Source organism: Pholcus phalangioides, unplaced genomic scaffold (assembly GCF_987345545.1).
Source record: "Pholcus phalangioides strain wild (caught in Gottingen) unplaced genomic scaffold, Ppha-v1.0 ptg000017l_1, whole genome shotgun sequence".
NCBI classification, from domain to species: domain Eukaryota; kingdom Metazoa; phylum Arthropoda; class Arachnida; order Araneae; family Pholcidae; genus Pholcus; species Pholcus phalangioides.
The window spans coordinates 2370807-2384479 of NW_028301610.1; the positions used below are offsets into that span (position 1 = coordinate 2370807).

General features: G+C 35.9%; 2 protein-coding genes and 1 long non-coding RNA gene across 3 annotated transcripts; all 3 read right to left on the reverse strand.

Annotated features, from left to right (window-relative positions):
• Window positions 1-449: 449 nt before the first annotated feature.
• Window positions 450-1088, reverse strand: LOC149072104 (uncharacterized). Its single transcript, XM_089246877.1, has 3 exons — window positions 1045-1088; window positions 893-991; window positions 450-762 (listed from the first exon to the last, which is right to left on the reverse strand). Exons 1-3 carry the CDS (start codon window positions 1086-1088, stop codon window positions 450-452), a joined length of 456 nt encoding a protein of 151 aa, XP_089103003.1.
• Window positions 1089-7054: 5966 nt separating this feature from the next.
• LOC149072105 (uncharacterized) lies at window positions 7055-7570 on the reverse strand. The gene is made up of 2 exons (XM_089246092.1): window positions 7290-7570; window positions 7055-7173 (listed from the first exon to the last, which is right to left on the reverse strand). The coding sequence occupies exons 1-2, from the start codon at window positions 7520-7522 to the stop codon at window positions 7074-7076; spliced, it is 333 nt and encodes a 110-aa protein (XP_089102218.1). The 5' UTR covers window positions 7523-7570; the 3' UTR covers window positions 7055-7073.
• A 1037-nt stretch (window positions 7571-8607) lies between these two features.
• On the reverse strand, window positions 8608-9485 carry LOC149072106 (uncharacterized). The gene is made up of 2 exons (XR_016194424.1): window positions 9399-9485; window positions 8608-9311 (listed from the first exon to the last, which is right to left on the reverse strand). It is a non-coding gene; the product is annotated as an uncharacterized LOC149072106 (long non-coding RNA).
• Window positions 9486-13673: the final 4188 nt, after the last annotated feature.

A 13673-nucleotide genomic window follows, 5' to 3' on the forward strand; every position in this document is an offset into this window, starting at 1 on the left:
TTAACTAATTACTTTTATATTCAAATAATTAACGAATAATTATGAGCGGAACGGACCCACTCATACTAGTGAGGGACCTTCCGTCCTATTATTCCTTACTCTTCGTAGGGGGAATTTTCTTTATTGTGATGCTGCTTTTCTTTTATTTCCGTTGATGATGCTAATTAACCATTAGTGTACAAATTATGCAGCTTCGCTCTGGGGCTCAGATAAAAATCTTTCATAAACAAATATTTACAAGTTATTTATGAAATGATAGAAAAACCAGTCACTTCAGGGGTCCTTCCCCACACCCACCCCGTCTCAGTGCGATGGAGTTATTTTTTCCCTATTCTGATGCCGAATATAGGAGATTAACTACCAAAAATAAAAGAATACACACAAAAAATACACGTACACAAGTTTTCAATGTCAACGTTTTTATTTTGTTTCAGATAACAATATACGTATTAGTAGCCGTAGGGTAGAGTCGAGAAATCAGGCAGAAGAACCCTCTTGTCGTATACAAGGCCGTACTTTTTCTCCTCCGCTCTGGTTATGACCCGTCTTCTTTTCACCTCTCTTGTTATTTTATAATCGTCTCGAATGATGACCTTTGTGGTGAAATCCATAGACTGTACTAGAGCTTTCATTGAGTCATAGTGGAGGACATCCGAATTTTTAAAGTTTAGGGTGAAGCCCCGAATTTTACAGAACGTCTTTCCATCCGATCTCTTGTATGCGTAGTTTTTGGCTCCACCTGTTGTAATAAAATTAATGAAACTTCATTTAAATTAAAAAAAAGATTTTTTGTGAATGAAAAAAAAATATTTTTGTTGATAAAAAATGATTATAAACGACTAATGTATAAATACTAATGTATAAATAAAAAAACGACGTAATAATAACTGACACAAATTCGGTGATGTGATGACCGTCGAGCTCATCTGTGAATTGGCCCAAGAAATCGCCCAATAATGGATCATTGGTCCCATTACTAGCATAGATGATTCTGAAATTTAAAAAAGAAAAAATTATATATCATATGTTTATATAGAAACTTACGAGTCGGTGTCAAAATAGAGCAAGGCATTGCCTAGTTTTTCCATCTCAGAGTACAGTTTTAAGCAAGCCCATGTTATCGTGAAGGCAGCCAGAAAAACGTTGGTCCGGTCGGTCTGTGGTATGAAATCCGACTTGTAATGTCATTCAATTGCAGCTATGTTGTCACTGGGGAGATACAAATCCTTGACCTGAAAAAATAATTTTTTAGTTTGATGAAATCAAATATCTTAAAAAATATTATTTTATGATGAATAGTATTAGATTAAATATGAATTATTAAAAAAAAAAGTACCTCAATAGAAGGATCGTTCATCGTCTTGTAGAAATCGGAGGATTTTGTCACGTATGACAGCTGAGTCTTGTTCTCCTGCATGCCCCAGCGACACCAGAAGCTAGAAAAAAAGCGATCATTGAGTATATATGAACGTTTAATATATACGACCATTAAGAATCATTACAGATGGTTTGAAATTTTTTACCTATTCAGACATTATTTAGCCACCTGACATCGACCTGGATTGATTTGGATGTTTTTGGGATCTAGTTCTATGTCCTCGACTTGCTGATACTGCTTCACGTACGAGTCTTTGTCAACATTCGAGACAGTTTGACGGCCAACCAGAGGACTCTTGCTTCATCTTGAGGAAAGCATTGATGTATGGAGCAAAAAGACCCTCTCGAGATTCGTCGAAATGATATATCTAGAAAAAAATACTAATTAGAAAACAAAAATTATCGTAGAAAGCATTAAAAAATGATTATGGGTTAGAAAAAAAAATACCTCGTGTATCTTTTTCACAATGTAGCCTTCTCGAGTTCCTCATGGCCGTATTCACGGAGCGACTGTTAAACGGCCGGTCGAATAACATGCGGATGAATGCTATCGCGTATGTTAGAAAAAATCGGTATTCTCGGCTAACCAGTGAGCGGCTGTGACAAGGCCACGGCGTGTAACAAGTGATGATGATGATCTTGATGCTGATTCGTCAATAACGATCACGTGTTTGTTCTTTTTTCCTCTGCCGCTGCGAGTGTTTTTGAAAACAAGATGGAGGACGATCGCGATGGCTATCGCCGCAAGATGTTATTTATTTTTGTTATTGGTAGTTTTATTTTATTGAATAAAGTAACGAATTAGAGAAATTTCAAGAAACACATGTTTAGGACGTTGGTACGTTTCGACCTCGTCACAGGAAACATGCTCGATCGCATGTCTGGGAGATGGAGGAATCTGATTATGATTCTCAAGCAGTTGATGAGGTATGTGAAAAGCTTTATTTAAAAGTTATTTATATTTCCTTTCATAAAATTATTATATAAACAAATTGAAGTATCCAAAGTGTGATATATAATGTTGCTGAGTGATGTCCCTGATTATCCCTCAACCAAGGTCCCCCACATCCTGAAGCCGGGCCCCACGCCAGGATTTTCTGTGGGCCCTTTGATGTAAATTTAGAATGTAAAAACAAAAAATTACGATCAACCCATCCCAGGGCTGAAGCTCTGTCAACATCCCCACCTCATTTTCCCATGTGAGGACTAGTGCTTTTTTTGATATCACAAATGCTGAAAAAATATTAATGATTATGAAATATTAAACAATACTCTGCATTGTTTGTAAACAGTGCCAAAGGGGATGGGAAGAGAATATGCTATTTAATTGTGAAACATCATTTGCAAGTGTATAATTACTATTAAAAATGTAGAAAAAATTACATTCCGAGAAAAATTTGTGCAACTTATTGATGGCATGGTTAATTTAAAGCAATTATGAAATCATTTGATAAATTCAACCCTTTATTTTATGACCCAGTGTCGAGCATACAAATACTTTAATTTTCGTGAATGATTTTTGTTACAATTTATGATTTTTACATGGGGCTGAATTGCACAACTTTTAAAGAAAAGTGAGTGATACAGAATATTTAAGTGTATGTGCATTGAAGAAAACAGTTCTGTATCTTAGAATGAAGGTTACTATATAAGAATAGCTTCCTTTATCAATCAACTTTGGTTTAATTTCTTTTGTTGTGAACTCATTTCTGAAAATTTATCTAATTTTAAAATAATTGTTTATATAAGGTTTTAATCTAAAGGTTTCTAAAATCTCTATACAAACTTTTAAAACCTCTCATCATGACCAGGATTAATAGGGGGGTGATTGTACCAAAAATTGTTTTGTTGTAATGTTTCAGGCAACTTATATTTCACAATATACATGAAATTAGTAAAAAAATGTAAATTATTTAAAAGAAAAATGAATATTCTCACCTCACATCTCTAATAAAATTATATGGAATAAAAAATACGTTTAGAAAGAGTTTAACGTAAATAAGCGTTGTGCAAACAGAAAAATAGGTTAAGAGTTTATGAGTATTAGATTATTTCTTATTTGTAGTTATTTTCATTGGATTTTAGTTTTAAATAAGCTATAAAAATTGTAATCTACATTATTATTTCACTGTCATTGTTTCATGTGTAAAGTAAAATTTCTGAAGTAGTATGAAATATAGTTGATACTTCAAAAGTTGACACACATTAATTTCTGGCTACTGTACTTTATTACAGAATTTGTGATCAAATCAAGTAAACCTCTCAACTCCTAAGCAAGCAGTCTACAGGAAACACTCTTGGGGGTTCTGCACTTCTTTTCACAAAAGATAATTCGACAATTTGTCTGAGATGATCACACAACAAGACGGGCTCATGCAATTTTTTTTCTGCCTTTTAATTATTCTATCAATACATTTATGAGTACAATAAATAGCAATTATAGTTTCGAAAGTTTGATTGACTTTTTTTTCGAAATTGTCAATTTTTTTTTTCAATTGATTTTTAAATATTATTTCAGAGTACAGTGTCTTTATACTACAAAAACATGTTTTATATGTTCACCATTTTTCAGGAAAAATTTAAACGTCTCTATGTTCAAGGTATTCGAAAACATGCCGCCTCGTATGAGATTTGTGTGCTGAAAAAATCTTTGAAATGACAAAATATGGAAATACATTTTCTCATCTGTGCATTAGATTCCTAATAACATTGGACTACGAACAGATTGTATCAAGAAGCACCATTTATCTTTGCATTGAGAGAGAAGCTGAGTTTGACAAAAAAGAATTCTATCAAGAGTTATGCTCGAAATGCTATATGAATGCATACTCATATTGAGCATCCAGAAGTACATAATTTATAAAGTTACCCACATTTTGCAGTTATGCAAAATATATACTGTGCTGTGTAATATTCAAATACATAATGAAATTGCACAGTATAACTACAGTACACTGCTCCATCATGACATTAGTAACAGAACAAAAAATTTGAAAAACACATGAGAAGTTATGTGCCATATGAAATTTATAATGTGGCTCTGAAAAAAACACCTAGAAATTTTAATCAGTGTATGAACTTCGAATCATCAAAAATACAGGAAAAAAATTAGTGATCAATCCTTTTTCTTTCAATAGTTTAAAGCAGCGGTTCTCAACCGGTGCTCCGCGGAGCCCTTGTGCACTCCCCAGGGCTCCGCGGCTCGAGGAAAATAATAAAAAACAGTAAAATTTAAAAAAATTATTGTAAATATTTTTAAATAGTAAAAATAAATCAGTAACTTTGATCAGTAGCTAAATTTTCCCACAGGGCTCCGCGAGTCAAAAAAGGGGGTTGAGAACCGATGGTTTAAAGTATATTTTTTTAAATTACCAAATGAACAGAAAAAATTGAATGCAGAGACAATGAAATAGAATTCGTTTCTAATATATGTATAACATATATTAGAATTTTATGGGGGGTGGGGGTATAACATCCGCACAACGTTTTCTCGATTATTAAGACTAATTATTTTCATGTCCCCACATCCTGGAGCAGGGTCCATAGGCTGGGATCTGGCTGGCCCTTCTATAGTGCATTTATAGCGTGAAAAAAATTATAGTAATTGTCCCGGGACAGGAGCCTTGTCAGCCCCGCCCTTGTGGAAACATGGGCGGGGAGGCATTCCCCCCCCCAAACGTCAAAGGTCTAATGTATATATGAATTGACATCGTGTCCCCCCCTCAGACTTCCAAGTCTATCTCCGCCTATGTGTGGGCGGCCACGGTCCCAATCATTCTCAACAATAAGATTTTCCGTTTAAAGCGTTTTCCCATGATGGTTCATGATAAATGTTATATAGGCGGATCCAACTGTATAAATATATATTTGGTAATTCAACGTCCGTGAAATTAACTTTGAATTGCCCAAAAGCGCGATATGCATTTCGGAGTTCATGAAACTATGAAGTACTCAAGAAAGAAACCGAAAAAAAGGAATTTGAATTCCGCAAAAGAAATTACCAAAAAAAAATTCAAGTCTGAAATTGTACAGTCGAATTCCGTTATAACGAACTCCAAGATACCGGAGAAATCACTTCGTTATAACGAAATTTCGTTATGAAGTTATTACAGGTTTTAGCATTGCTCCTACGTAAACTTAGCTGGGGGATGAGAAAAGTGTTCATTAAAACGAGATTTTCGCTATAACGGTATTTGTTAAAACGGGATTCGACTGCATTAGAATTGTCAAAAATATTGAAAAAAATTTTTTTTTAGTCCGCAAAACGGAGTTTGAATTACCAAGAAAAAGAAAGAAAAAACGAAACTTCAGAGCGCGAATAAAATTCGAATTTTCGAAAAAATACCCAAAAAAATCGAAGGCCACGAAATAAACATTAAAGAAAAGTGGTAAAGTCCGAAAACACACTAATTGCGCATGCGTTAACATGCCTGTCATTTTTTAACAGCCCAAATAGCAGTGGCTACATTTTCTCGAAAAAACCGACTGCTAACCGGTCTGTGAAGCGCGGAGAATACCGTTTTCCAAATAACCATCGTTTTAGCAGGCGCTTGCATGTTAACAGCCGTCGGTGAATACGACCATCAGTCACCCAGGTGCCTGTGATACATCTTTCCCCGTCGTTGTGCTGGCATTGTCTCGAGCGTGTTTCCACACACGAACGACACAGGGGAAAGGTAAATTTTCAAACCGAATCTATAGAAAATGAAATATTTGATGATAAAAACACTAATAAAATATTATAAAAAAATATGTTAGATTGGGAATACGTGAAGATCACATTATAAAAAAATTATAATAATACCTGTATGGGAGAACGGGCAGATATAATGCTCTTGGTGGTAGTACTTTGCATTTAATGATGCCAAAATACGATTCTAACTCCCCAAAGTTCTCGATGATGACTTTGGGGTGTCCGACCGGATCTGCAATAAGAAAAAACTTGTAAAAAAGAGAAAAAGTAATGGTAGCCATATTTATTAAGTTATAAATTTTAAAGTACTCACTTGCAGTATTTATTGACCCACGGGTACAAAGACGTGAAGTCAATATATTTTGCAGTGCCTTGATAGAAAAGTTTAGTAGCATTAGTTCTTCCGCCATAGAATGCGTCTCTAGGTTCTAGCCTATCGACAAAGTGAAAGTCCACCAGGAAGCATTTGAGAGCTTGGTCCGTTTTCTTCATGGCATTGAAGTCATGCTCCCACATGACTTCGAGATTGTAACCGCCTTGACGGAACTTTTGTTCTTGCTCCAGTGTCTTCTTGTGGAGTTCCCACATATACGTATGAGTACTGGGGTTCACCATATCTTTTTCGAAGCACTGTGGACACCCGTGCCAATAACATCCTGAAAAAAAAGAAGCAAAGCATGTATAAATAAAATGAAACATATGTAGTAAAGCAAACAAAGTAATCAGATTATTTCAAAAATAATAATAATCGATGACGCTTACAGTGAAACAAAAACACGGTATTTGTTTCAGTACAGAAGCCGTCCACGCTGAGACCAAACATTCTCTTTTCTCCTGTTCCATTTCTGGAATGGTGAATGTTCAGGTTATGCTTGTGGCTAAGATACGATAACCATTCAACGCCTAGACGGCTGCTGTTCGTTTGATTGACGTATCCGTTAACAGGCACCATTCCAATTGTGCCTTCTTCGATATATTTTGACCTGTAGGTCGCCATACAGGCCTAGGCTATGGTGAGGTACTGTAGTGGGTCGACGCCTGTTAATTCCAAGAACTCCTTACGAAACTGCAAGCAGCATCGTCGAAGAATATCAACGTCTGACCTAAAAACATTAAACATAGTTTAGAAAGGTTAAAAGAATGGAAAAAATAATCGAAACGATAATGAAATAAAACAATAATGAAAAAATATACTCAATGGGAGGAGAAAACAACTTACTTGCAGTATTCGTACATTTCGTGTTTAAACACGAATTTTCCGTTCTTTCTTCCCTCGTACCAGTTGTCGAATTTCGCTTTCGTTTCGACGGCGAAAGCTTCCGGATTGAAGAAGTTCTTGGAAGGAAGGGGTCGATTGTAGTCTTGGTTTTCCGGTCGGTTGAAAAGGTGGGGAAAGTACCCTTTCTTCAGTTCTTCCAAACCAAAAGTTTTCGGCAGTTTGGACAAAGCCATAGGGAGAAAATTGAGGCTGTCGATAACTCGGATGTTGAGAGTGTCCAGCCTCAAAGCCATTATTTTGGATCCACACGGGACAACAGAAGGTTTGACTCCTTGCTCTAAGAGATATCTGAAAAGAAAAAAATAACACATGTATTTCTATGCATGCGTTATAAAAATAAAACAAGCATGCGAAAATTTTCGAAAAAAAACTTACTTGAGCAGGAATTGACCATCGAAGCCCTTCATGTTGTGGGCTATTGCGGTGTATCCCTTATGTTCTTTTCGGAAGAGCCAGGCACAGAATTTGTTGATGCTGTCATATCCGCTGAAAGTTGTCTCTTGGCCATCCGCATATTGTGCCATGGCAAAGTTGATCACGTGTTTGCCTGAAGATTGATCCGTCTCGAAATCGAAGAAGAGGAGCTTGTCGGAAGTTGTCTTCACATTCTTCTTCTTGAGGGAGCAAAGGTGTCGTTCGTCATGATGGAAATTCTTGCAGTTGCTGCAATACTTCTCGCCACAAACGTGTTTGCCTCGGGACCGCTCTTTTTCTACGAGCAATTTCTTGCATATCGGATATTCGTAGAATTGCTGGCAAAAGCTGCTGTTTTTGCCTCCAAGACTCTTGTGTCTTGCAAAGCAGTCAGCGGATCTGCATGTCCTGTTGCAATCCTGGCAGGTTTGAGATGTCCCAACCGTACATGAATCGTCAAAGCAGGTGTTACATCGGACTGCGCATTTATGATACTGGAGATGGTCGTAGGCTTTGTCGCAGTCCACACAGTAGAAACTGGATCCGTGGAATCCTTTAGGAGATGTGATGAATTCGTAGTGTCCATTGTGAAATAACAAAAATAATTTCTTGTCTTTCTTAGCCGTCGTGAACACAACCTACATAAAAAAGACATTGATAAAAAATATACAAAATTATAAAAAAATAGTCAATTGATTATATAACATTCATAAATATAACGCTCATTGAATAGTATTTTCAGAAATAAAAATTACCCGATAAAATTCTTCTGACCACTTGACGAATATCTGGACATCTAGAATTTCGGCAAACTTGGCGATGGCATCAAATCCACACGGACCTATGGGAGCTTCGGCTTTTTGATATAACTCAATGGACATTTCCTTCTGTATGTTTATTCTTGAGTCTCTTATACTCGAAAGTTTATGATGACTCTCAAGGTAGGCGTTACCCATGACTAAGGCCCTGGCACAACACAGTCCATCTTGTGGTACACTTATAACTGACTTCTTTGTTAGCCGGTCGGTCGATATGTTGACAATCTTACGTCTGCCACCACCTCGTGGTAGTCGGACCATAATGACGTCAAATCTGAGAGATGGGTAATTTAGAGGGATGGCGTTCTTGCTCTGCAGCACTTTCATTATCACTGCCAACAGTGATTCTATCGTGAGCGAGGCCACAGTAATAAGCGATGTGGAGATGGGTCAATCCAAGCTGTCGGATGTCATAACGATGCTGGGAAGAAGAAGAAAATAATCAATTATTCAAACCAAAAATAGTTGCTCATATGTCTAGTTAGCTATACGTGTAATTTTTACATTTAGTAAATATTTACCGAATTCTGTCATCAGGATGCATCCTGTTAGTTATTTCATCTAACAGTTGCCGCAACAACGCTCGTAAAAATGTCATAGCTGCTATTAATCTGGTTGACGGATCTGTCAGAACCTCCGTTCGTATCCGAGCTGTATATGTGATCTGTTCCGCATTAAAACGGGTGTTTTTCTTGCGGGATTTTTCTTGCAACACGTATGATTTCGTGGCCTGCAAGAGAAAGGATCTGGTGGTATCATAGCAGATAAAAATAAATCATAATACACAAAGAAAAATATAAACATTCGAAAAACTTACTTTGGATGTACCTTCGCCAGGGTCATAGTCTCTTCCATGGCCTATCTGATCCATGGCTTCCTATTAGAGAAACGGAGTTAATGTTAGAATATATGTATATACTCACGAAGAAAAAAACGAATGAAAAAAGAAAAGTTGGGAGGCATAAATGAATCTAACTTTCTCAACTTGACACCAATCGACTTCTTCTAAGAAAGGGGTTTCAGCCATTATCCACTCTGCTCAATCGATGGTAAAATCCGGTCCAAATAGAATGGTATTCTAGAGAAAAATGTGGTATATCTTTAGTCGATACTATGAGTGAATCTTTTGAATGGTGATAAATAAATAAAAGAAAATTATTAGTACCTCTACTTCTTGTTCCCATTCGATATCATCAAGCATTGGATTGTTAGATTCACCATCGAAAACATTCTGAAAAAAAAACCCATAGATTTAATACGCTATTTAATATTATTACACAAATACACACACGTACATTAAAAACAAGCATTCTGGTGTTGACTGTAAAGACGTCCCACCAGACCTAAATGAATTGTATATTGAATATTTTCTGCAACAGCTAACATATTTATTAGATATGTCAGCCTGTATTTTTGTGTTTATACATTTTTTGAATAAAAGTTTAGTATACCTATATAGAATGAAGGTCAATAGAATTTATTATTAATTTTATCACTAATATTGTAATCATTGTTTTTGTATCTGCTTACAATATCTTCATCCAGTCTCGTACGAAGTGAAAAATTATGATTTATGTTTCATTAAGTTGTTTGTCAATGTGGAAAATGTAGGAAAAACTTCTTTTTATATAATGTTGATATTAGGCTCTAACGCATGATAAATCCTTTTATATCTATTTGTAGTTCTATTTTGATTTTTCGTTAGATATTTTACATTTATTTGAGAAAATTCGATAATTCTGTACAAAAAGTTTTGTCTTAAGGAAAATGTGTGGCAGTGTATTTTGGAACTATTTGAGATCTTATTCTGCTATAAAATCAGCATAGAAGTAAAGATAGTTCCGTCAATATATTTAGAATTCATGAATACATATATGTGTACTTACATTATGATTTTCCATCTTTTCCTTCAGAGTTGAAAGGATGATGAGGTCGATAAGAAAAAACAAAAGCGAACGGTGAGACGCAAAAACGACAGGAGAGAGAGAAAACTAGCTACCGATAGGTCTGAGAGCTAGTGAGTGAATGAAGAAATTTCTTCCACCGAGAGTAATATAAAGCATTTTCCCCAAATGGCCGTTAACGCCGTCGCCAAATCTAGCCCCCCCCCAGAGTGAGCTTTCACATCCTGGAGCTGGGTTTCCCCCTACGAAGAAAATTCCCCCTACGAAGAGTAAGGAATAATAGGAAGGAAGGTCCCTCACTAGTGAGCGTGCCAAAAAATCACGCCAAAGCGCCGCGTATACTACTTATTCATCAATGCATTTTATGTAATAGTAAAAAAGTAACTCACCTGTGTGATTTTATATGCAGCTGTACAGATATATAGGCCTTCACTTCCTTCAGCTCGCTGATGGCCGGATTAGCTGTTGTTTTTTTACAACTATTCTTTTTAGAGGACTTGGGCAACAATATTGTTTATTGCCTTGCCAAGAAATGAATAAAATGAACCTTTAAACTAGAAATTTATCATTAAAAAACTGCGCGCACGTGCATACTAACGGCTGTCAATATGGTGATCAGGGACAAGCAGCTACCGACGGAGGAAAAACAGGCCGGAGCGTGATGACGTCACAGCATCGAAAATATCGCGGGCGAAGGCTTTCTACTCTAGAAGGTATTGGTTCATCCAATGCAAACATATTCACTCTCTTCATAACTCAAGCTCCGTATGCCAACAAGGACACGCGTAGCTCTTCTCTGCACTCCTTCAACTAAGTCTATGTCCCTCTGTAGGTATGGTCTCCAAAACCGTTCAGCATACTCAAACCCGGGTGAACTAAGCCTCGGAAAAGCGAAATAATGGCTTTAGGAGAACGCGAAGAGGCCTTTTTGAAAATCAAACCGAGCACTCTATTCACTTTTTTGACCATCGCTTAACAATGTTCAGAAAACCTAAGCCGCTTGTTTTCTGAACATTGTTCAGCGGTGAACAGAATGCTTTCGTTCAACCATTCAAGTTGAGAAACGTGCTTAGTAGTTTAAAACATGGATACTCATATTTCATATAAATTTATTTCTAGGAAAATGATGATGGCAAATAAAGCAATACGGCAGGAAAGAAAAACCGCATGATTAATTTATCATTTAATTTGCTTTTAATAACACGTTTAATCTGTTTTGCTGAAAACAAATCAGAACGTATAATATATTCAAATAAACAACTTCTAAATTTTGAACAGAGATATCTAAGAATTGCAACTCTGGGAGCACACACTTCAGGTAGACTTCTTATGTTTGTAATAAGAAATACGGCACGTGTTCTGAATAGGATGGATGCATCTTAATGCATCAACACACAGTAAACGAAATTTTCAGTTCCATTTTATAAGACTTCTTCATGCTTCGTTTAAGTTTCAAACCAGAAAAAGGCATTCGTTTAAGAATTTCTCTCAGTTGAGAGAATTGAAGAAGCTGATGATATTCAAGTTTCCTAAAAAAGAAAGCAATATCCTTTGTATGCGAATGTCACATTTCAACACTCAGCTGTTCTTTCGAGCACTCAAACCAGCCAAGCTGAATTCTGATACGTGACGAGCATATATTTTCAATTTTATTTGTTTGGTGAAGTGTTGGACAACGATGCGACGAAACCAAATACTCCGAGATAAGCTATGGACGTTAGAATATTCAATACACGACTATAAATGAAACTAAATGTAAGTACTAACTCAAAATAGAAAGACCAGATACTATTTATGTTTTGGGACGGATACTATTTCATATTATTGTTGTTGTGGATGCTTAGTCAAAATATATATATATATAATCAATTGATGTTTTTAAAATTTATTTTTTCTCTATTTCTCTCTCCACAAATTAACATTTATAATTTTTTCGTGTAACCTATTTATGATGCTGAGCAAAATTAAGAGACCATTTTCTTTAAAATTAAAAATCATGGATGATGATATGCCATTTTTAGTACGAATATAACATGTTTACAAATGGGCCAAATTATACGGGAAAAAGGTTACCTGCCTGGCTTTGAAAGACAAGAAGAAACCACGAGATATATTTAAATTATATTGTTAAAAAATAGATTCCTTGGTCAAGAATTACCGCTTAGACATCTTGAACACTTCAACTATATCTATAGTAAATAAAGAGAAGAAAATCAAAGCAGGAATAACCAGAGTTGATTTTGCGATGAAAAGCAAATTTAATTTCAACTACTTTGTTCGACGATGCCATTATCAAAGAATAGACAAAACTTTTTTTCTATATAAAGCAGTAGTAGTTCTGTGAGGGTGTGTTTGGGTTGCCACACACACGCACACACTCAGGTAAATCATTTCAGATAAATGCTTAAACGTCTATTAGCCCACACCAGTCACGGCCCGTCTCGCCTCACACAGTTCGAAAAAATATCCTTCCGTCTACTATCCTGCCCATTCATATTCACCAGGAGCAGTTTACTATCTCACCCTAATATCTTTTGGATGCATCAGAAATCTCTCCACAGACAGCAGGCAGATCTTCAACACGACATTTACATAACAGTAAAATTCAAGCATTTGTCATTTTCAGTTCAAAATATGAAAGGCAGATGACAGCACCGGAAGAATACGAAACACTCATAGTTCGGGCAACAAATACGTTGGAGTCATACATATACTCAAAACACACATTTTCGCATGTGCTAATTCGTTAAAAATTTAATTTTATCTACAAATTCTTTTAATTCACATTCAACAATAAACGCTTCAACTCCATTTGCCTCAGGTCTATTCTCTGCAGAAACAGCCAGTTCTTTCCTCTTCACAAGGAATTTGATGTACGTATCGCTTTCAAATATGTAAGAACACTAAAAAGTACTATTTGCAACTATAATCACTACAGCCAGAATCTCAATCTCATCAATGAGGAAGACTGTCAATGCAATAGACAAGAATTCAAAGAATTTGGAGATAGCTTTCATGGACACATCTTTATAGGCAACCTTGACATCATAAAAAATAGTAAACTCAAAGAAATCATGTCAAAAGGAGCAAAATTCAGACTTGAAACAATTTTACTGTGAACACAATCATAGACAATCTCTTGAAAGAAATAAATATCTTCATCTTGAAAATTACTAGGAAATATAGCT

Coding starts and splice junctions, on each gene's coding strand:
- LOC149072104 (XM_089246877.1), bottom strand. CDS start 1,088: ATGGAAAAACTAGGCAATGCCTTGCTCTATTTTGACACCGACTC. Junction 992..1,044: donor CTCTATTTTGACACCGACTC/GTAAGTTTCTAT, acceptor TTTAAATTTCAG/AATCATCTATGCTAGTAATG. Junction 763..892: donor CATCACATCACCGAATTTGT/GTCAGTTATTAT, acceptor ATTTAAATGAAG/TTTCATTAATTTTATTACAA.
- LOC149072105 (XM_089246092.1), bottom strand. CDS start 7,522: ATGGCTTTGTCCAAACTGCCGAAAACTTTTGGTTTGGAAGAACTGAAG. Junction 7,174..7,289: donor GAAATGTACGAATACTGCAA/GTAAGTTGTTTT, acceptor TAATGTTTTTAG/GTCAGACGTTGATATTCTTC.